The sequence below is a fragment of the Haemaphysalis longicornis genome, unplaced genomic scaffold (assembly GCF_048455015.1).
Source record: "Haemaphysalis longicornis isolate Haplotype H1 unplaced genomic scaffold, Haemaphysalis longicornis Haplotype H1 scaffold_1, whole genome shotgun sequence".
Taxonomy (NCBI): Eukaryota; Metazoa; Arthropoda; class Arachnida; order Ixodida; family Ixodidae; genus Haemaphysalis; species Haemaphysalis longicornis.
This window is the reverse complement of record NW_027526203.1, coordinates 355,559,137-355,583,584: the sequence shown is the minus strand read 5'-3', so window position 1 is coordinate 355,583,584 and position 24,448 is coordinate 355,559,137. Positions and strand designations below refer to the sequence as shown.

Below are 24,448 nucleotides of genomic sequence, written 5' to 3'. Positions count from 1 at the left end.
CTCAGCAGCCTGTGCATGTGAGTGTGGAGGCTATTAATAATGTGGCACAGTCTTGCTGATAATGGATGTGCTTTGAGGTGGGCGCCTATGTACGGGCACGGGGGTAGTAAATGGAGAAGTGAACAGAGGAGAAGAGGAAGCCTGCTGCTAACCAGGCCTTCTTATTATTTGTAACAGGGGCCACAGCTTTTGTCACAGTTCCTCCAAGTGAGGTAGGCAGGGCCCTCAGGTGTGAAGATGGTTCTGCCTGGCTGCCAGATGGTGCGGCAGTAGTTGGCAGCTCTTTACTGTGCTCTGTCTTGGGACCAGTGCTACAGAGCCCCTAGTGTTCCAGAACGAGGCTTTAACGTGTGCCGAAATCTCGACATGGGTGCTTTCGCTTTTCGCCTCCCTCAGAAAAGCGGTCACCGTGGCCGGGTATTGAACCCACATTCTTGGGCTCAGCAGCACAACACCTTAGCCACTGAGCCACTGCGGCGGGTCCGCCCAGTTCAGTAGTTCGAAGTACGCATCATCCCGGATACTCGAGCAGTGGGGATGCTGGTGCGCAGGCTGGTTTCGGCTGACTTCCCACTGAACCACTTCACACACATCTTTGTGGACGAGGCAGGCCAGTGCCTGGAGCCCGAGTGCCTGATCCCCGTGGTGGGGCTCATGTCGCCCTGGGACCCCACGAAACGGGGTGTGGGCGGCCACCTGGTCATCGCCGGGGACCCCAAGCAGCTGGGCCCCGTCATTCGGAGCCGCCTGGCACAGAAGTACAAGTTGGGTGAGTGGAGGTGGTGTCTTCGTAGGTGGTGCCCTACGCACTCGATGTGGCCTTGAAGGAAACATGGAGCAGGAGCGGGAATTTGACTCGGTGAAACCTGCCTATAACAGTGTTGTTGGAGGGCCAAGAAGCTGCCATTGTTGTGAACAAGTTGCGCAAAAAGGAAAAGAAAAAACAAGTAACACCAAATCAGGAATGAGGCAAGTTTCACTGTGGTGTTGTGTACATTTGAAAGGTCTAGTAGTTGTGTTTATTTTACTCAGGATCAACTTAAACAAAATGAATCCTACAGTCATGAATGCCAACCAAGGCATATGGGAAGTGTGAAATAAGGTTTACAAAGGTTTAGTAATTCTGGAGTAGGTCTGAATGCAAACTTGGAATAGTGGCCTTTTGTCTTACTGGTGGTGAAAGTGCTCCCTTTCTGCCTTAGCCTGTCTTTATAATCCACAATGATCCATTTCTGGAGCAACCCTGCTCACTGTAGAATTTCTCCAGTGCAGCCTAATTGCTTGGAATTATGCAGGGGTTTTCATTTTTTATGCACTTCTTGAGTAGCTCATTTGGGGCTTAGCTTTATGTCAAGTATTCTAGTCATTTACAGTAATACTGTTTCTTTTAGTATATTGTGCTAACAGCCCTAGTATGAAGTGGATTAAAAGGAGATTGTACATCTCTTTTTGTGTGTAAAAAGTTGACAGTGTAGGTGTGAGCCAGTTGTACAGTACAGTAGAAGTTCCCTGTGGCCGTGTCTTTTGCTTGCACTTTTATCAACTTTGAGCTTATGAAAAGAAAAATGTAGTTAATAAATGTAATACTGTAGAACCGGGATGATTTGTCCCCCGGTCTTACGACGACTCGCTTCTTACGACGGATCACCGTGGTCCCGGCCAACTCCCCATAGAAACAATGCATTAAATACCCCGATTATACAAAATACAATGCTTGAGTGCACGCGGTCCGCTTCATACAACGGACCCTGACGGGGATAAACGCGTTTTTCCCATCTTTTACACGCTTCTCCACCTCATCGCGACCTTTCTTTAGTCTTAACCCCCATTTGACACTGCTTGATATGCAGAGGTCTGCAGGCACGCCAGACCACCTGCTGAAAAGACGCAAGCAAGCAGGCGGGTACTGGCGGCATCGACGGCCCCATGTGGCAGTGGAACGCCAACGCGCCTACCGCGAGAAGTCAAAGTCCAGGTGGCTATTGGACCGCGAATTTGAACCTTTGAAGCTCCCACCGCGCTGATGAACGTGAAAACACATACGGCACAACCCCACGGCGATGGCCGAACACCCGCTTTCCTCGCACGCTCGATCCAAGTTTCTTCCTTTCACGACGCCATCTCTCCCCCTTTTTCAGCTCTCTGCTTATTAGTCTTTCAAAGCCATGTTGTCGCTCCATTCCTTTTTTTCCCACCTTTTTTTCATCGTGCCTCGTACTATCATTCAATGTGATTGACCTTGACAGTTTCACACTCGCCTTTTCCCCCCTGTTTGCTTGACTGCGTTGCCCTTCCCAGCTTATCTCGCGAGCGCGAGGTGCAGGGCTGGCGGGCTAGCGCCGGATGGCACGGGGGTCGTGTGGCGCATGGCTAGCGGGCTATTGCAGACACCATAGAGGGGAGGGGGACACAAAATGGGCATTTCTTTTTTTTTTTAAGTAACTTGGGATTTTAGCCAAAGGTTCGCAAATGCGACAACGCGCTGGATGTAGTAGTTTAGATAAGTTCTTAGCCCACCTGTCGCATGAGACCGTCTACTAGGCTGGCATTTACCCACACCCCGATCATACGACACCGTGGTCTTACGACGATATCACGCGGTCTCTTGAAAGGCATATTATCGGAGCTCCACTGTGCTTCCAAAGTTCTCATCTTCAATCACAATTGCAGAGGCCAGCATACTGCTTGACAAAAAATATGCCATTGAAGTATTTCATTTCTCTAGCTCCCTAAGCACACGCACCCCATTCATAGTGAGGAAAGGCGCTGAGCGAGAGAACCGGCTCTGTACAAACAACACTCCTACATCCCACAAGCTGCCTACAAGGACGCTGCAGAATACCCAGGGTGAGAAGCCATGGCGGCTGTTGTGGTTGATTCATCCCACCAAATATACGCCGCCCTCTCCTTCCCTTCTCAATCTCCAACCGTAGGCAAAGTGGTGAATGCTGTTTCCAGCTCTAAGATTACTACTGTAATGAGACTCCAAATCGGCCGTTACCAGTTACTCCAACGGAGGAGTTGCCCCCCCAAATGTTACGTCTACTCCTGCAGGCATGCCAATTCCTGAAGTGAAAAATATACATTGTTTGGGCACCGGCCCACTCCAAACTCCCGGGAAATGAATTGGCACACAAGCTTGCTCGAGAACTGGTCATCCGAGAGCTCAGTGACGCTGCAAAACTCCCTCAATGGTTCTCCCTTAGGGACCACCTTTTGACCTTCCTATCGGTACTCGATCACTACCCAAAGGCCAGAGCCCGCTTCCCACCGCCCACTCCTTCCCTCTCCCGCCGCCATGGTGTAGTATGGTGCCAACTTCAAACATCCACCTTTCCCACCCCTCCCCTCATATCACTCTACTACCCAGAGCTGCACTCTAATTAATGTCCTCTAGGTCATCCATATGCAGACCTATCACATGTGGTTTGGTCTTGCGAAGAGAAACCCCTACAAACCCTTAAAAAGTGCCCCATTTTATTCAAAGTTATGATTGGAAGTAGTGGGAAGCTCTACTGCTCAGCACAGGCCCTGCGACTCAGGCCTCACTAGCCCAGGTGGCCGAAGACACCGCGGTGGCCTATATGAATCGTGCCATTGCGGAAGGACGCTGAAGTCGACATGAAAAGGGTCTTGCCCATGGCAACAATAAAGTTTTTTGCTGATCTGATCTAGCTGACCATGAATAAACAATTACGTAACACTTGTTAGCAACCAGGAGAAGAAGACACAGGTTTGGCCACCTTTGCGTAGCATTTGGTTCATAGGGGGCTTGCAGTATACAACCTCCCTATGAACCCACAACAGAGCTCAGGGCCCGCAGTCCCCAGCAGCTGTGGAGCACTTGAACAAGGCGGTGGTCAGGTCAGCGATCCAGCAGTGTGCGGTAATGATCCCTGGGTCTGGACAGGCTGCGACGGGAACTTAAACGTGGTAACATTTAATACTAGGACTCCGTCAAGCGACTGTAGCCTAGCTGTTCTACTAGAGAAGCTTTCCAGGAGTAAACGGGATATTATAGATTGAAGCGAGATTAGAGCAGGTGGGGGCTTCGTGATGAATAGCTTGCATATTTTTTGTTACTGAGGGCATTGAGCAAACAATCATGGGCTAGGATTCTGGGTCAACAGAGAGATAGCAAGAAATGCAGAGGAATTTTACTGCACCAGCGAAAGATTTGTGGCCATTGTGATCAAGCTAAATAAAAAGTACAAGTTAAGGGTAGTACAAGTTTATGCACCCATGTCTAGCTACAAAGATGAAGCTTTTGACCTTTTCTGTGTAAAGGGTCAATTGACGGTGAATAAGTTAAAGGGGCCATGAAGACAAACTACAAATTTGTTTGATTTGAAAGATTTGATGTTTTATAGTAGTGCCCCCAGTGCTTGTCCGGCAGCAAATGATACTTTATTCACCAAGAAATTAAACAATTTAAGCCTAAATTTTAATTATCTTGCTAAATCGTGTGTTTCGTGATGTTAGTGATGACTTATCCAGGGCAGGTACTTGAAACAATGGCTAGCATGGTGACTAGGGCTGCAGCAAACTGCCAAACGTGTTTTGTCACCTCGTTTACCGTCAGTCCTCCCGAATGGCGCTATGATGCTGCTCATGACCACTATTTGCACTTGCTTTGTTTTTGACCAAATTTGCACCTTGCTTATTTTCGCAAAACATTGGGTGTGCTCAACAAGGTCACATAAAACAATGTCGCTTATGCCAGCTGGCCTGTGCCGTTTGAGACAGGCCCATTGCGCCGGACTGCTGGGCAGCTATGGCCAGCCGGGTGCGCACAGTGCACACTGGTGCTTCTGTGTTTACATGTCTGCTCATAACCTCCATTGTTTACCCCACCATTGTTACTGTTATAAAAAGAATGTGCACTAAATTTTAGCTCAAATAGCCTGTTCTGCAAGCTTATAATCCCTGTTTAATAATTTGCATTGGGTTTTCTCTGCTGCAGCCAGCCGCAACAAGCTGCCCATAATACATCATAAGTGCAGGGTGGAAAAGTAGCTAGGTTGTCACATGGGTGTTCTCTGTCTTCCTCATTATACAGCTTATTTGCGTGGCATTTTCGTTAAAAGTGATGTCAGTGTTATTCTAACGAGGCAAGCTTCTGAATGACATAAACTTTCATTTTGTCTTCATGGCTCCTTTAAGCACTCAGTGCTCGATCGTAAGGGAGATGTAGATTAGTAGTGTGTGGGTTTGGGATAGTTAGTGTCGGTGGTCCGTAGCTTCTTTTGAGGCAAAATGAAAGGGAACATATACAGAATAACAAAAACTTGCCGAAGCGCTATCTTCCAACCGAGGTTTATTCGAGCAGTGGGAATTGAAAATACAGGGGGTCCATTACCGTACACAGCATATACAAAGTGCCCCGGGATATGCACAGAAGATAGGATACACACATTAAAAGAGAAGGCTCCAAACAAGGCACATCAGGCACTGAATATGGGAGAAGCTCTACCCCCATTTCCGCCAGGTAATCATTCTCTTTTTCAGTTAGTGCTACTGACCAGAGAGATCATGAAGCGATAGAAATAACTCGTCTGGGGAACCGATGGGGGAGTGCACTGTCATTACCTCTGTCTGAAACAAAGATTATCTGCAGAGGGGAGACTGTGTGCCTTGTTTGGAGCGTCCGCTTTTTAGATGCGATGCATCTCTTTAACTCGCCTTGTCCCGCGTCGTTGTCGCGGTGTAGTCCGCATCCTCGGCGCGGCAGCTGTGCGCTCTGCCGCTCTCACCGCAGCGCCATCTGTGCGTCAGCGTGGTCAGCTCGCTCCCGTCGCCGTGCCAACTGTGCGTTAGCGCGCAGCTTGCGCTCGCGCTTGCGCTCAGTTAACACATGCGCATGCGCTGCTATGCGCTGCTATGCGCTGCTCTCTCTCATTCCGCTGCATATAAACGTGGTAAGTGCGCCGCTCCGCTCAGTCGTTCCACTGCCGGCGCTCCGATGACATTGTCCTATGATTTGAATTTTTTTTTTTTTTTTAACGGAGGCGATAAACGAAAATGCCCATGTGTCGAGATTTCGGTGCTCGTTAAATGTCCCGGGAAGGTCTGAATTAATCCGCAGCCCTTCACTACAGTGCGCCTCATAGCCCCGGTGTAGCTTTTGCGTATAAAACCCCTGTTTAACTTAAGTTTTGCACCGTAAGGCCTAAAGAAGTAATTCTTGATCTCTGGTGTGGCCAAAAAGAGGGGCTTTTGTGGGCAGCAGTGTTCCTGAGCCCTGTGCTTGGACGGCAGAGTGACGGCAGACGTGTGCTTGCAGATGTTTCCCTGCTGGAGCGTCTCATGGACTGTGAGCTGTACCAGCGCCAGGCGAATGGTCACTACAGCCCCATGCTGCTGACAAAGCTGCTGAAGAACTTCAGGAGCCACAAAGATATTATTGAGGTTCCAAACAGGCTGTTTTATGACCGTGAACTGCAGGTATGTCAATTTCTAACGCAAAGAGCATGTAACAGAAGCTTACATCTAAAAAGCAGTGTTGCACTTAAGTTCAGTAAGCTTTTCTCTTTGGATTGATATTACCGTATTGACATCATTGTAGGTCGACCGATTCCTTCAAATTTGAAAATCTAAAGTTGGGGGGTCGACCTGCAATCAAAACTGAAACTTGTACCACCAGCGATGCCAAGTCAAACGGGAATTCGGGGATGCAACTGTGCATTTGCTTTATGACTCTACCTATTCCATATACATAGTAGTTATATTCCAAACGCTCGTCCGCAATACCTTTTTTTTGGGGGGGGCTCTTTCTTTGCTCACGGCATTTCACGTGGCATCTTCCGTTGGCCATTTCGGGGTGCTCTCACGAGCAGTGTCGGGTCGCCAGTGGTGGTGGTGGTGGTGGTGATGCTGGTGTTCCCAGTGGCCTGACAGGGCAACTTCAGCGATTTATGTGGGCATTAATAAGTCCTTCAGGGACCTTTTGCGGCACGAATACAGAAAGTGGATGTCGGTGGACAATCAAAAACTCGCATTAGCCGGGCTCACTGTGAAGAGGGCCTCCCTGCCTACTTTGTGCGGGGGGATGCTTTTTGCATGGTCTGCTATTCCACACAATGTTGTGATGCAGTCTTTCGCAAAGTGTGGGCTCACACTGGATGACTGGGTTGTGGGGCCGCAGCAGCTGTGATGGCAGCAGCAGCACTAGTCAAAGCACTCACGAGGATGAGCTGTAGGTCAGGTGACCATTAAAGGGACCCTGCAACAGTTACCATCAACTGCTAGGAATGTATTTTGGGGTAAAATTTATTGCCCCAGCAATCTCCTCCCGCAAGAATTACAAAAATCCGTTCACTATCACCGAAACTACGCGCGATGAGAAATCGCGCATAATCGTTCCCTCTCAACTCGACCACGGACAACGCGAGCTGTGCGCTCTCTCCCGGAGAGGGGGGCGGCTCGCGGCGTTCTCTTCGGCGGCCTTTGATATATCACAGGACGGGGAGTTTTCTCCTTTTCTCCGCAACGTGAAGGCGCGTATTTCCGGTCTGGTGCCACAAAAAAGCAGGCATGGGTGCCTGCTCGCAAGCGCACGCTCGGGCTGGTAGGGTGTTTGAAGCAATAAACGTTTGTAGTCGAGTGGTCTTGTTGAAAGGGAAGTATTGACCTCATCACTCAAACTCCGCGCGCACTCAAAACACAAAAGAAACGGCAAAACTGTGCCTACAGGTTCAGGCATAGAAGAGGTTCGTACACAGCGATGACGACGGCGGAAATGGGAGAAATTGGCCATGAAGTTGGCCAGTGACAGCCGATCGGGCAGCCATGGCCTCATTGACGTCGCTTAGGCCATGCCAGGGATGCGTAATGAGGAGAACTGAAGAGAGCGCGGTTGGTTTTTCCGCGTCTTCCACAGCGATTTGCGCGCTCACCGCTTCACGTGCACGTGTAATATTTGGCTCAGGTATTCTTGGCAGTGTAATCTAAATGTCGCGCAGGTTTACTTGCACTGCTCAGAGTGTTGCAGGGTCCCTTTAAAGTTTGGTTGTGGAAAGCGCTCGTGTTCTTTTTGTTTGTTTGTTTGTTTATTTATTATTATTATTTTTTTTTTCTGACGTGAAATGGGGGGTGTTGACCTACATTCCGAGTCAACCTACAATCGTGTAACTACGGTATTCCATGAAGGCAAAAAAAAATAATGATGGTGGCAGTTGGCTAATTGTCTCAAATAATTTAGTATCAATTTTAAACTATGAGTTTTTGGAGCCTTTGAAGCACATGCCAACCTTGTCTGTTGGTAAAAATGTGTTTGGCATGAGGCGCAGTGTATGCAATTTTTAAATTAATGTTCATACACAAATTACACTCTCCATAGTTAGAGCCCCTAGCTTTCCGCGATTCCGCAATTCCGCGAAAAATCGCAGAACTAAAGTGTTTTCGTGGAATTCCAAAACAACCGTTAAAAGTGTGGCGCCACATCCCCAAAACGATATATTCGGTGAAATATGGCGGAAAAGTAATAGCAAAATGGTTTCTATTGTCTGCAACATTTTTACTGTTGAAAATTTAAATTTGCATCTGCGTATTCCTACCTTATCAAATAATAAAAGTGGCTAGGTGGCGCAGCCTCCACCTGAATCAAGGGGCTTAGCCATAGCCACAGAAAGAGAACATTGCACACGACAAGGCCGGTCAGATTGCAAACAAATGAAGGGTGCAATGAGAAAAGCGGCTAGCAAGGCGCTAGTATACTTGGAGAACTCTGACACTTGGAAGTTCTTCAAGAGTGTGAGGTGCTTGGATCCCCAGCAAGTTGGGTGTCTCTCAGAGAAGAGATCAGAGTTTGGGGCCGCTCCTGGATTTATAGTTCTAGCTGCTGAATGGCAAGTGTACCTGAAGTCTGCCCAAGACCTCAAGTCTAGTGACAGGGATTTGGCACAATTTCTTTCTAAACAAGAAAAGCCAGGTGAAGATTTTGATGTCCTGGCTTTCTGGGCTGGGATGGAACACCTGACTCCAACACTTTCTTCCATTGCCCTTAAATACCTGTTGGTCATTCAGTCGCTATGGTGACATCGTGCCTTACAAGCGCCATTCTCTTGGTGAAGAAAGCACAAAGCATCACCAGATGCTCAGCCACAACAGCTTCCTTCAGTTGTAAATAAAATCTAGCACGTTAGGGGTCTGAAGTGTCTAATAAATGAGCTGTTACATATACCTTATGCTGTTTCAATGTTGTCGCGGAATTTTGCAGATTCCCCTATCTAGAATCGCAGAATTTGAAATGTTCCACCGCGAAAATTAAGGGGCTTTATCCATAGTACAATGCAAAGAAGAATTTTCTTGATCTCACAAACTTAAATGCCAAGCAGTCTAAAACAACGCTTTGTAATGCACAACTCGGAACCAGAATCTGTAGGGCAGACGGCTTTTCAACTTTACTTCGAAGAGATCTTTCAGCCCGCTCGCACATCTACCTTTGCTATTATGGGAAATTCTCTACCTGTATAATAGCGGTTGAAGTGAAACTATTGCTTTACCGCACTTTCCTTGCCCCTGAGAATTTTCAGTTGTAGTAGCTGCATCTGCATGTCTGTATAGGTTAGAAATTAGAATCCATGCGCAATCTTTTCAGAGGGTGAAGGGGCAAACTGTGCCTGGTTCAATTGAATAGACAGGTACGGGGGTGTCATCTGCAGAAATTTTTCCAAGGAGGGCGAAAAGTACGTAAAGTACTCCAACGGAAGAAGAAAGGCAAGAGAAAAAAAGGGGGGGGAGGAATGAGAAATGAAAAAATGAAGGAAGAAAAAACTTTGTATAATTATAGTAAACAATGAAAGTAACCAGTTAGCCTCTCCACCTATCTTCACTGTCTAACTAAAGCTCTTCACAGCCTCGACCTTGTTCATATCTAGAAGGTGGGGGCAAGTACCCCCTCCCCTTTTGCTTTCTTGCAGGCACCCATGAACAGAGACCAATGAGTAAAGAAAGGATTAGGACAAGTTTTATACTTCATTGTCTTCGCCAGCAAGAGTAGTAAGTCATTAGCTTTGATATTCAGGGTGCTACAACTGTGATGCACCAAGCTAAAAAAAAGGGGGGAGAGGGGAGTCAGGGAGTTATAACAGGGTTGAAATGGTACCAAGAGATGACGAAAAGTCATCACTATAACTGGTAATTGTTGTGTGTAACTGGCTTCAGGACAGAACCTACAAAAATTAAGAACATTTAAAGGACAAAAACCATGAAGACAAAATGCAAGTTTGGTTCATTCGAAAGATTGCCTTATTAGGATAATATTGACACCACTTTTAAAGTGCAAATAAGCTATATACTAATGAGGAAAACTGAGAATAGGCATGTGACTCACCAGCTACTTTTCCCTACTGAACTTCCGACATATTATGTGCCACTTGTTGCGATTGGCTGAGGCCTACAATATCCAACGTAAGCTAAACAGGGATTATAAGCTTGCAGAACGATCTATTTTCGCTTGAAGTTACTGCATATTCCTTTTATTGCAGTAAGAATGCTGAGGTAAACAATGGAAGTTGTGGACGAACACGTAAACATAGAAGCATTGTGTCTGGCACTATGCCATCCGATTCTGCCTAACACAGCTGTCAAGGGTATTGGGCTAACGCAACACTGGCCAACTGGCATAAGCAGCACTACTCACTGCCCACGGTTACTATCAACCGTAACGAAAATACGGCAGGAAGAAGTCAGTTCAGAAGCAAACTGAGTGGGAACAGTGGTCCTTGAGTGGTATCACTGTGTTATCTAGGAATGCAGACACTAACCAAAATACAGTGGAACCTCATTCATTCGAACTCCAAGGGGCCTGAAAATTTGTTCGAATTAAAAGAAGTTCGAATTAACGAAAGCTATTTAAATACACATAACTTTTCTGGGACTGCAGCATCAGTTCGAATAAACTAGAAGTTGTAATTAAGGGAGTTGGAATTAACGAGGTTCAACTGTAACTAAAGCACATTTAGCAGATAGTGGCGGCAGCCTCAGTCAACACACCAACTTTGGTCGTAGGTACCTGCCTAACACATGAAACATACAATGCAGTGGAAAAATTAAAATTCTGCCTCAAATTGTTTAATTTTTCGCTGGATTAAGCATCGCTTGCTGTCAGACAAGTGCTATTGGTACTACAAAACACCAAATTTTTGGAATAAAACAAACTTGTGTTTTGTCTTCATGGCCCCTTTAATGTTGTGATGACAACAAACAAGGTTACAAGGTTTACTGCTTGAAGCAAGAACTCTGCCGTCTGTTCCTTTAGCCGGTTGGACATGGTAAAGGAGGATCTTGTGTGGTTTTTTCTGTTCCACAGCTATTTCTGTTCCATGACAAAATAGAGTAATGGAGCAGATCCAAAGGGGTAGCTGCTATCCAGAAACAAAACCCAAAGCAAAGTTAGCATATACTCTTGTTGAAGGGGTGCACCCTCCTGCCCATGTGGCATCAGTGCTGTTTTATTGCATCTAATTTATGTGAGAAAACTAATTTGCCAGTTGTTCGGTTAGTCTGAGGGCAAAGGTGTCACTTGAAAAGTTGTGGAGCGCTGTGACAAGCTGCCAGTTGAGGTGTTACTAGTAGTGCTAGTTTTGCAGCTTTGTAGGGTGCCGATGTCCCTCTGGCACAAAAAAATGCCTGTACGTATCTTTTTTTCATTTAAGGGGGCCATAAAGGCAAAATATAATTATGTTCAGTTTGAAAGAACCAGCCTTTGGTAACTCACTCAGCTGTATTCCAGCCATGAAACACTTTTTTTAACCAAAAAATTCCCCCGCATTTCCCCGAGGGGGAGAATGTGAAAGTGCGAATGCACGGTTGTCGGCCCGCTTGCGGCGCTTGCGCTCGGCCCCCGCAGCCTACCGCCTCGCCGCCTTCTCTTCCATCTCATCCATCGGGTTTGTAGTATCACGTGTACACCACGCAGTTATCAAGCCGCTATAATGCCGCTGAGTCGCCAACGCACGCCGCTGACGACGTAGTTTGAATGCGTTAAAGATATAAGGCGCGTCATTAACACTGATATCACCGTCGCGTCCGTGGCTTAGTCGGTAGAGCGTCGCGCTGCGTCCGCAAAGTCCTCGGATCGAAACCTGGCGCCAGATGCTGTTTCTTTTTTTAAATATAGAGGAGCACTGCGGACGCCGCCGCCGCCGGCGGCGGTGGATGGTTTGGGGTCGCTTATAAAGTGCATTCGCACTTAAAAAACATACGAAATATTGAAAAACTTTCAAATTTTGCACTACATGATGTTAGCAGTGGCGCAATAGAGGGAACACTAAAGACATAGTTATCAGTGTTTTTAACTGCACGCTAGCATTCAAGTGATACGAACTAATGGCCCTACTGGGTCATTCCATGCCAAACGTCCCAGCCATAAAGTCGACCATCACGGATTTCAGTAAAAGTTGGCGCTCGTCTTTGCATAGCCCACAGTGCTCCGTCAAAGTATTTTTATCCAAACAAATTTTTATCTTTTTGTAGCCGATCCTTTTAAAGCAAAGTTACGTTGGTCGAAAAATTCATAAAAAAATCACTTCTTTTTCAATTGCCACCATTTTTTCATGCACACCAGGTTAAGGCTCTGAATTGCCCGATGCGGCATTTTTAAAGGATTTTTGCTCTTTTTTGTTCTCGTTACGCCATTCAGAAAATACACGATGTTGCACATTTTCAAACTTTTTTTTAGCAAATACAAGCACACTCTCTCAGCCAATGAAGCATTTTTTTCTGAATTTCACCATTGGGGACAATTTTTTAAACATACAGTAAAACCTGGATGTAACAAACCTCTATGTAACGAATTTCTGGATTTAACAAAGTTTTTCAATTCCCCATTGCCAACCCCATTGAAGCCCATGTTTTTGCGACCTCTATATAACGAACCGTCGCGACGGTGAACCTTGATATAACGAAGTCAGCGAGCTGATCAATCATTGCTTTTTGCACTTTTAACCCGAAAATCGACCGGGGAAGGGAACTAATTTAGCTAATACTAGCACTTCCGTATGGAGCCAGCAGCAATGAGAATGTCTGGAATCGCCTAAACACGAAATTCTTTATGATGACGATGATGATGAACGGAGGGGCTAACACCATCCCGTGGCTAACGTAGCAGTCACTTCTGGTTTTGCTTCTGTAGAGGGACACCATACCAGCTAAGCAAGAGTAACTAACCCTTCGTGTTTTTTTCTCGCCCGCACCGCAAACTACCGTGCGTTTCCACGTCTGAGTGTTGTTTCGGTTTCAAACTTAAGTATTTAGGTTCCAGGCCGTCCTGTCGGCATGTAGTCGCGCATCTCCACTTCTGTCCATAGTATCAGTTCGTCGGTGATGAGTTTTGCTGCTAGAAAACGAGAAGTTGCGTCTTTTCAAGAAAGCGCACAATTTTCAATGCCGTCTCTGCTGGCGAGAAAGAAGAATGTTGCCGCCTGGTATGGTACCCCAGCAGCACCCTGTGAACAATCTTGAGTATGGTGAAGAGGATCAAGTTCGCAAAAAAGGCACCCTTTCAGTATAAGTTTGGTTCTTCTAACGCGTTAAGGCAACGAAAAGTGCAAAAGGCAAAAGTGATACATAAGTTACCTTTGTTAATACGGGGGTAAGTGACCTTGTTTCTTTGGAGCGCCGTGTAGTGCCTAAGCTCATGCGAAAGCAGGAGGTGCAACTCACGCAGTTTTTCACTGTGAAATACATAAATCCACGAATGGTGAGTTCACCTTCACTAATGTCTGGCATTCTGGCTTCATTTCTACCTATTCTCGCGAGCCTGAACTCGAAACCTGCATGTAACAAAAACCTGGATGTAACGGAAAATTGCGAAGTTTTGTCAACTTCGTTTTTTCCAGGTTTAACTGTGTATGTATTGACATTGAAAAAAGGAGAAATGTGCGAGAAAACATTTGTCGCATTTGGAAAAATCTCCTTTCTGGCCCATGTTCAGCCCTAAATTACATCACGAGATTGAAGGAAACTAAATATTGTTGTGGCCATGGCGGCCGTTTTTCTGATGGAGGCGAAAAGCAAAAACGCCCGTGTGTACGAGATTTCGGTGCACAATAAAGATCCCCAGGTGGTCAAAATTAATCCGGAGCCCTCCACTACGGCGCGCCTCATCGCCTGCGTTGCGTCGGCGCGTTAAACCCTACAATCAATCAAATATTGTTGTGCTCGTAGTAAAAATATTGAATACAAGGCATTTACTAGTACAAATCATCACAGTTTATTTCAGAAAGTTTAATAGAAACAACTTTCGTTTTAGCAGAGAAAAGAAAATTTTGAATTTGTACACCGACACTTCACCACATTGTTCCACAGGGTGTATTCTCTGCATGTCACCAAGGTTCGGTTGGAACAAAAAACAACCATGACATGTGTTTCCGTAGGGTTGCAGTATTGATCCCGTTCTTTAGGACATATTTCATTTTGTTAAAAAACATAGCAGTAAAGTTGGCACTAAAGTTTCCTCGTGACAACTCTTTTGAGACACGGACCTGCACTGTAGTCGAGTACGAAGTCAGCCCAGCCTAGAGAGTGGAAAGGGATGACGTCTCAAAGTGATGGAATGATCGTGTTCCTTTGATAGAAATCGCTTTTTCGAACCTTTCTGCAAGTTTGGCTTTTCTATATGTATTGCACAGCGCTACCTGGCACCCAAAGCGCCGTAATTCCCGCAATGTTTCCATTCTGCCCACAGAAACAGTTGATGTGGTGTCATAATCTGGTCTTCATAAGGGCTCTGAAGGCTGACCCTACTTGCCAGATCCTTCACTGTCCCACCAACGCCATCATATGCGCTCTTGCCTATGGGCACGTCAGGTGCCGGAATGTGGGGGTCGTGGCTATAAATGGGCTGTATTACCTGGCTAGTTAGCTAGAACATGAGAACCATAGCCGCAACCCACCACGTGGCATCACGGGGACACCGCTGAGGGCCCGTTGGAATCACCGGGAGGTGCCAGTGATGCGCTCGGAGGCAGGCAATGTCGACAAACCGCGCATTACTGCTTGGTCAAAATATGGAATACGCACTGGACAGGCTGTCTTGAGCTTGGGCGGGAGATGAAGTCTGCACGAGCTCGTTAAGCCATCCGTGGCCGCCGACTTGGTCCGTCTTCTGTGGGGAGGCTTGCTTCGTCTAAGGGTCAAGGAACATCAGCTCCTTGTCCGACCTGCGCGGTTCCAGACCATCGCAAAAAAGCCCTAAGCAACCTGCAACCTGCGTTCCGACGTCACCTCAAAAATCTTTTTAAAATGTGGCATAGGGCAGTCCAGGGCCTTAACATGATGTCCATAAAAAAATGGTGGCAATTGAAAAAGTGATTTTTTTATAAATTTTTTTGACAGACCTAACTTTGCTTTAAACCCTGGAGATAAAAAGACAGCTACAAAAAGAAAAAAAAATTTGGATAAAAATACCGTGAAGGAGCATTGTGGGCCATGCAAAAGTGAGCCCCAACTTTTGCTGGAGAAATCTGTGATGGTCATCTTTACGTCTGGGGCGTTTGGCAGGGTATGACCTCCTACTGCTATCGCCGAGTCATGTTTCTTTGCAGCGGCTTTGATCAGCAGCCACCAATTACACAAACAAGATCCTGTTACGTCCTGGAGACGTGGCCAGAAAGTGGGTGGGGAGTTGCCACTGCTTCACCTGTTTTTCTTAACATCTCAATTATTTGTTTGAAGTTTGTGATAAAATTGGTATCATGGTTTTTGGGACAAACAGTCTTTGTAATAAACCAAACCTGTATGTTCTCTTTATGGCCCCATTAAAAGATTACTGACACCAAATTTAGAATCCTAAAAAATGATATACCTAATTGGCTTCACTAGTTTCTGAAGATGCCTTCCAGCAATTTTCACAACCAGCTGTGGCTAGAAACGTACCGGAAATTAATTTTAACAGGGCCCAGCCGCAAGCCACCTCAGATTGCCAGCAGTAGTGGAATTGCCATCAGCGTAACAAAAGACTTTCAGTGGCCTCAGAACCGGCCAGTCCTGGGTAATGTGCAGCCTTTGTAACCAAAAATGCTGTCCTGTGCTGCTGTTGCCTTGTTTCTCCTGGCAGTGTCTGTCAACGGCATCATCAGCTTTGGGAAAGTGGAAAAAAATTAGCATTGGCTTTCAAAAACCAATGAAAGACCAATGTGTCATAGTAATTAATTAATTAGTTAATAATTAATAATTAATTAACCCAGTAAATAACATCTAATAACATGAATTTGAAAATTAGTTTCCAAATATACCATGGCCCAGTCACCACCGCAAGCTCGGGCAGGCCAATGCAGACCATGTGCGGTCATAGCAGACGATGCGGCAAATGCACGTGACATCATGGTTTTTTTTTTTATGGACGTCACCACTTGCAGCTTTGCAGCCACAACCTTGTGACGTATAGTACTTTCTGGCATGGCTTGGAGCATTCATCTGTGCTGCCATCAACCGAAACCAAAACTGGTTGCAGTGGATGTGTTGTAATTACCGTACTTACTCGCATAATGAACCCACTTTTTTTCCAGAATATTCGGCATGAATTTGGGGGAGGTATGCGGGAAAAAATTGCAACAGTTTTAAAAGTTAAAATTTCATACAATAAAGTAGCTAAGAGAAGCGCTGTCAGAGCCTTACCATTTTTGTAAAAACATGTAGGTAATCAAATTCTTCTTTATTCCCAACATGCTAGTGGCACCCTACTCGCCATAGAGCTGTATTCCTTACTGAAGACGTTTACCACCTCACATTTTTTGTCAGCCCACAGTGCACTGTCTGCCGTGCCATCAGGCACTCCAAAACTTTTCCCACACCCGGGCACTTCCGTTCTTTTGGGCCCACGAAACACATGGCGATCCCGGTTCACCGCCCTAAAACCTCGTTTTCGCCCGTAGCGTACATGCAGTGGGTCAACACTGAAGTGCCTCCCAGCCGCGCGGTTTCCATGTGCATCAACGCATACTTCACCACCTTCAGTTTAAATCCGGCTGTGTAGCTCATGTACTGGCCCATCGTACGGCGTGCACCAGGACCACAAAAAAAGGTCGAAACACAGCTGAACAACACCACCACGGAGCGTAATGGTGAAGTCGGGGAACAGCAAAAGCAGAGGAGTGCGGAGTACGTTTAGTGCTTTGTTCGCACGCTACCACAACCAGCCAGAACAGCAAAGAGCAGGGAAGGAGTGTGGAGTACTTCTTGTGCTTCGTTTGCACACAGCAACGTTTTTATGGCGCAAGAAGGTTTATTATACAATCAGCAGGTGGCGCTCGGGAAGCGCGCAATTTTTAAATTGTGAGCCACGGCATTCGCGCTCACGTCTCCTGCTACTTTTAAGATTTTTTTTTTGTTGTTGTTGGAATGCGTTTTTAGCATTTCTGCACTTACTGTGGCGTGATATCAAGTTACTGCGATGGTCTGCGGATAAAAGCATGCTCCCGCTACATTTTTTATTCAAAGTGACAAAAAAGTAAATTCTTGAGAAGACAAGTGGGGGGAGGGTTCATTACGCGAGTGGGTTCATTACACGAGTAAATACGGTATTTTACGCTAGCCACTTTTGGCTCTAATTAAATAATTAGTGGGTGAAGAGGTACTGTTTACAGCATAAAAATCAAACAGCAAAAATTTGATGTCAGTACTGGTGCAAGCTTCTTCCTTTTGGCCTTGTTTCTGTTTCACTAGTGATCCCGTCTTATTATGCTGTTACCAACTAGCTTGACTTTCTACTTTAACCGCTCAAAAGGCACTCTCTATGCATTGGGTGATAGATGTAAGGGTGTAGATAGCATGAATAAATTGCTTTTTTGGGTCCTTGGACTCTTTTTTTTATCTCTATTTTCCATATTTACAGCCGCCAACACTTACTTCACTATTGCTCATACTTTGTCATACCCTGAGTCCTTGATTTCTTTTATAGTTCCCATTGAAATAAAGCCTGGCCATCCTATCTGGTATTTCTTCGCTGCTCCCAATAATTTGCCACAATAGCATTCATTATCAAGTGATTCAACTGTATCGTGCAGCTTTACAGCCAGCGTGACTTATAGGAGAGAACGCTTGGGTTGGCAGGGATACAGTGTTGAAGGAATCCTGCGTGAAATATTGGTGGAAGTCGCACAGTGTGTCATAGTCACCGTTCGAGACATCGCCAGTCACATGATGTGCAGTGAAACCTCTTGAGAAAGGCGGTGCCTTCTACTCCTGCAGGCCCAAGGGGACGAGCTGATCACGCACTGCATGACTGAGTGGGAGCAGCTGCCTCGCCGAGGCTGCCCTCTCATCTTCCACGGCGTCAGTGGCCGAGATCTCCGGGAGCTGTCGTGCCCTTCCTACTACAATCCTGAGGAAATCAGAGTGGTCATCAGCTACGTGGCAGCTCTGCTCGAGGGAAAAAGTGGCCTGGGTGTGCGCATAAAGTGCGAGGACATCGGCATCGTGTCCCCCTACCGGAAGCAGGCAAGTTCTCTTAGCAGCACCATCTGAATAGGCGTTTCACAAAAGCTGCTAACCATTGATTAAATTTGGCAAAACATTGGCACCTCTACAGACATGCAAGCACAAAAAAAAACTTCTGTACAGAGTTGCAGTAGCCTGTTGCAGTTGTTTGGGCATAGCGACGGCTATCACGCCAGCCTGGGCAACTTAGGTGAACCTTCTTGGAGGTAACGTTTGTCTCAAGCACACAAAAATAATACGGACAAAGAAGACAAGGACAGTGTCCTAGGCACTGTCCAAGGTAGCACCTGTCTCTGTATTCTTTGTCTGTGTTAATTTTTTGCGAATAAGATGAGCATTATGGAATACCAACAAGCCCGAATGCAAGCCCTCCTTGGAAGTAGTTTGGGGAGACCTGTTGTGTTGACCTAAGGCCCGTGAGATGACTTAGAATGTCCAGTCTCCTGTCTGGTGTACATAGCTCTTTTGGGCTCAGTCAGGTATTCTTTCAAGTGTGGGTTGACTTTGGGAACTTATACAAACGCCCAGCATGCCTGCAAGTGGACACAGTGTTTAGTGGGCATGCTGTTTTAAGTGGGCACACTCGTGAAAGCGGTATCACCTCGTAGTGACAGCTGTTACGGTAAAATGTTTGCATACCTCTTGAACCTCTTCTATAGCTATCCTAAGGCTTAGCTTGGTAACATTGGTTCCAAGACCTGAAGCTAACAATGAACCATTGGTACAAAGGCACCGACATTTAAAGCTGTTGAGATGAGAAGGTCATGAAGAGAAATTGGAGAAGAAAAAAATACAGTGAGAAAAGTGTGGGCTACAGACATGTGCTCTCCTTCTGCTGCTGATGCAGAGAGCACATTCAAACACATTTTCACTCTCTAAGAATGCGAACAAGAAAAAGAAAGAAAACTTCACATTCTGAGTTTTTTCTTTCCCCCATTTTTTACGCCTTTATTTTCTACAAAATTTGATATCAGGAGCATGCTTATCCCTCTTGGTGGTTTTGTTAAATGAAAAAGCTGAAAAGGGGGCCTTTATTTGTGTGTACAGGCATTTGCGATTTGAAAATTCTGATTGAGTTTAAGAATTACCATTGCCCGACTTCCCCTCCCTGGCAAAACTAGGGCACAGGTGCCGCATGCTATGTGGCAGCCAGTAGGGACGGTGTGATCACAGTATTAAGAGGTGAAGCTTTTCTGAGCTTCTTAAACAATACCTCCCAGGTGTTTTAAATGTTCTCTGCGAGGTTGGTTTAATCCTGTTGCTTAAAATAATATTTCAGAAAAAAAAAAACTGCCTTCAACATGTTAAAAACACAGTGAACTCCTTGTAAAAAAACTGAGGTTTTAGTCGTGAAGCATACACCTTTGCTCGAAAGGACAGTGATTTGGTTTGTCTTTTTCCCTTCCTTATACCCCTGGTACATTTTGCCCCCCTTTCCCCTCCTGCTTCAAGGGAAATTTCTGCTAATGCCCATGTGTGTGAGCACCCTGGTTTGAAACCAGGCTGTGGCTGCTGTTTTTCTGGCTTTGTTGAAAAATATAAATGCCGAACACATGTTGTTAGCTGAATGCTCACTAAAGGTTCCCAGATGGTCCTATCCAAGGTCCCAAGCCAGACAAATGGTTTGTGGTGGCGATGACTTTGTTGCATTGACTTCTATGGTCAACTGATGGGGAATTTGAAATATTTCGTTGAAGCGGGACTTTCGTTGAAGCGGAGTTCGTTGTAGCGGGGTTTTGTTTCAAAGGTCCCCAGGTAGGCTATCCTAGCTGATTAGCTTGGATAGCCTACCTCATAGCTCAGGTGTAGCAGCACCTTAACCCTTTGAGGGTCGAATTTTTTCGCCAAATGCCACCCCCCCAGGGTCGATTTTTGTTATTGCTGATATAAATTCTTCGGATGAATCTATTTCGAGAAAAAATTATCGTAATTTTTTTAGTGTGGCCATAAAGTGACAAAAAAAATCGTTTGTGTTGTTGCATACATGTGGTTTATTCATGAGTAACACAAGAAAATTTCTAAATAAAAACGAGAGAGTAACAAGCCGGCACCTTTTGAGTGAATCGAAATCAGATAGACATCATGGCGGAAAAAAAAATTGCATGTACATACATTTTTATGCCCCATCTGCATCGTGACTATAGCCAGTGGTCATGAGTGTCCCTAGAACTCTTTCCAAGAGGGAGCAGCTTCCATGTTAGTTTTTTTTTTTTTTTTTCATTAGTTCATGGATAAGGAATGGTGAAGCAAAAGTTTTCTTATTACAGATTAAAGTAACTGGATGAAAATTTGAAAAACGCACATTTTACATTCCTTGCTACACTGAAGGTGCCACTGAATGTCATGCGCACACTGGGACTCAGCCAGGTGAAGGCAGATGCATTCCCCGGGTTCGATTCCCGGCCGCGGCGGCCGCTTTTCTGATGGAGGCGAAAAGCAAAAACGCCCGTGTGTACGAGATTTCGGCGCACGATAAAGATCCCCAGGTGGTCAAAATTAATCCGGAGCCCTCCACTACGGCGCGCCTCATCGCCTGCGTTGCGTCGGCGCGTTAAACCCCACAATCAATCAATCAATCAGCAGATGCATTCCCTCCCCATCCTTCCCCGCATTACTTTGCTTTGATTTCACCACGGGATTTTACCCATGGCAGTACCAATCAGACCTAAGAAAAAAAAAATATTCAAATTGTTTATTTGGCCACGAATTGTTTGAACCTTCCGTGCACCCAACTTTGTGTACTGTAGCTGCCCAATTTTGATGCACCTTCAATTCTGACTTGCACCTCACTTTTAAGGCTGAGAAAGACGAAAAAGTGCAAAAATTCTAAGCTCCAAACAAGCTGTTCATTGCTCTTGTACAGCTCCTTGTCATCCTTGATTCCTGGCATTCCCCTGCACTCCCAAGCTCGGTTCCGAGAACTTGGAAGGGAAATGTCTGGCTAAGGGTTTTTGTGAAATGCATTCTTTTTACCTACAAAAGGGAAGCGCAAGGCACAGTATTTCTTTAACAGGTGGACCTGATATGTCAGCACAGTGCAAAAGTACCTGTTATTGGAAAGTGTTTTATGGCCTCTGACCTGTACAGAAGTTTGAATGCAAGGCACTGCTAATTGGTGCAAGCTAATTGTGCAGGGGGCACAAAGCGGCAGTGCCAGGAGGGGAGTTCGGAAAGAAAACTGCCCCCTTCCTCCTCTCGCTTCCTCGTAAGCAGCGCAGTCGACTTGTTTTCTGAGGGGTGGATGGGGTGCGAGGCACATTGCAGCGCGTGCCGTCGGTGCAGCACGCCGGCGCAGGCTCGGATTTTCAGTGCACGCTGTAAACAGATTCAGTCGTTATATCTGATATTGCAGCACTAGAGCATTGTAATAAGCAGTTTATTTACCATAGAACACATATTAGACAGTGCCATATTTGTTCATCGTTATATCCTCTATATTGTTATAAGTGGTATTATTATAAGTGTACTGGACTGTATTGTTATAAATGGTATCGTTATAAGTGGGCTTTACTGTAGTACCATGCAAGTGCGGCCATCCAGTATGTGACCACGGTTGCCTTGTGGTGTCAAGTGACAGCAGGCAGTTGCTAGTTCGGTTACTGTTTGTACCTGAGCGTAGCATGCATAGAATTGTTAGACCCTGTTGTGTATGCGGCTATAAAAAGGCTGCTCTACCCGGCTAGCAAACTAGAACACGAGCACCAAAGCCGCAATGCGCTTCACGACGTCTCGAGGATGCCACTAAGGGTTCTATCGACTGACTGAAAGGGGCTCGGGAAGCACTTGGAGGTTAAGACAACGCAGTACAGTCAAACCCCACTACAACGAACTCCGCTTCAATGAAAGTCCCGCTTCAACGAAATATTTCAAATTCCCCATCAGTTGACCATAGAAGTCAATGCAACAAAGTCCTCGCCACCACAAACCATTTGTCTGGCTTGCTTTCGCTTCAACGAAATTTTCGATGATTTGGGCTGGGTTTGAACATTTGTTTTACAATAAAATAAGCACAACGCTACCTGCCTGTAGCTTTTTATTCATTCTGGGTGCTTAGTTGCACCGAAAAAGTGTGCCGTGCGCCCACACCACCACCCCAAAACAAAAACAAAGTCATAGGTGGATGCCATTGTTTGCTGGTGATAACGATGTGGCTGGCTACCTTTACATGAGGCGCAAGTCTGGTTCGCCAAGCTGGAGCTACAGCCAGTCCATATCCAGTTGAAATGCGTGAAGGTGCTTGGCCGCTGGCGTGGTGCCCTTCTACAATTCTAATCCAAAGCAAAAACAATGTTTGCATGTTTAGTTTTAAACCCGCGTCACCCTATCTTAGTCGCGAGCGTGCGGTTGCATTAAATGCAAGTGCGCATGGCTTGCCTGCCAAGGTCAGCTGCTGCCGTGCCCAGTCAGAGGATAAGATAACGGCACCGCTCCTGCCACAAGCGAGAGGGGGAGAGGGGGGCTTCCGACGGCCTAGCAGCTGTCTGCAAGTAATCAGCTCGGTAGGTACGCTTTGTTGTACAGCAATACGTTTTGTGCCTGCATTTCTTCACCCCACCCCCTCCGTAACATGCTCCTAACGTGCAGGTAAAAAACAGATAACCATTGGTATGTTTGTTATCCAAATAAACACGACGTTATTGTGCATCACTCCTTTTCCTAAACATTGTACTATTATGCTGCCAATGTTCCAGAAATATGTGGGGCTATTTTTCTTGCCCTTCTGTGGTGTGTTGGGGCAGATTTCTCCTCAACGAATTTTTGCTTCAACGAAATTTTTCGCACGTCCCGTCAATTTCGTTATAGCGGGATTCGGCTGTATGCTTAAAACCGGAAACCAAATCTACACGTCTCCACTCGCTCGCTAAGCCGTCCGTGGCCACCGACTGTCTGTCCCCTAATGGGGTGCTCGCCTTGTCTCATGGTCAAGGCACAGGCGTTCCTAGTTCGACCATGCAGTCAGACCTTTGAGCGAGGAGAAGCCCCCAAAGAGAGCATTTCCAGCTTGGGTGGGAGAGAAGCGTCTCCAGTGGGAAGGAGGATTCTGGTGGGAGTGGAAGGCTGCCCGGGGGAGCTGCGTACCTGCGTCGCGTTTGCTGGCGAGGAGGGCGTGCTGAGCGCAGCGTGAAAGCATTCTTAATGGTGAAATTTTAGTCAACACAAAAGAAAATAAACGTTTATTGTAGACCCAAAGTCTCTTCAACAACAAGCCACATTTTTACTTGCTCAAGACAAAGGGGTTGTGGGGACAACCTGAACATTTATTTTGTTGTTTGCAGGTGTTGAAGATCAGGGCACTTCTGGCGAAACGGGGTATTGAAGGAGTCACTGTGGGATCTACTGAGGAATTTCAAGGGCAAGAACGACTTGTCATGATCATTACGACAGTTCGCAGTGACAGCAACCTTCTGAAAAATGACTTCAGGCACCGGCTGGGCTTTCTGAAGAACCACAAGGTATGTTCCACATTTTGTGTGACTGTATTGGAAGTGTCAGTTATTTTCATGTTCACAAGTCCATGTTCAAGCTTAAAACAAGCATGTTTTTTGAAGGTTACTGCAAAGCTTACTTCATTTTCGTTCAAAATTTCAGAGGTTCAATGTCGCAGTGACCAGAGCAAAGGCCCTGCTGATCATGGTTGGAAACCCATACACGCTGCGGCAAGATGTGTGCTGGCGCAGGTATACATGTCTTTTTGCATGCTACTGCTCTTAGGTTCTTTTTTTTTTTTTTTTTTGGTATTGAACAGTGCTCAAAAACTGCGCAATCAGAAAATATGTTGACAGTTAAAGAGAGCTTTATTGACTACCGTCGAACGTAGTGTCTGTAAGTGCATGATTTTAACGGGTGTGCAAATTTCTTTGCTGATGATTTATGCACTCCACACCAGCTGTTTAAAAAGCCCTTATATTCATCTGTGCCCTAAAAAGAACTTTTACCTGTTTTTTTTTTTACAATGCTCAATGCTTAGGTTATATAAAAATGATTGTTTTCCCACTAACGGGGCAAT

General features: G+C 45.9%; 1 protein-coding gene across 2 annotated transcripts in view; it reads left to right on the top strand.

The window, feature by feature from the left end:
- Positions 1–24,448, top strand: part of LOC144154941 (putative helicase mov-10-B.1) — a 79,297-nt gene that overhangs the window by 44,450 nt on the left and 10,399 nt on the right. For both annotated transcript variants that reach the window (XM_077686086.1, XM_077686085.1), the window contains 5 exons: positions 552–769; positions 6,284–6,444; positions 18,193–18,441; positions 23,718–23,894; positions 24,031–24,119. In XM_077686086.1, coding sequence (XP_077542212.1) covers positions 552–769; positions 6,284–6,444; positions 18,193–18,441; positions 23,718–23,894; positions 24,031–24,119 — 894 coding nt within the window. The remainder of the gene's footprint in view (positions 1–551; positions 770–6,283; positions 6,445–18,192; positions 18,442–23,717; positions 23,895–24,030; positions 24,120–24,448) is intronic.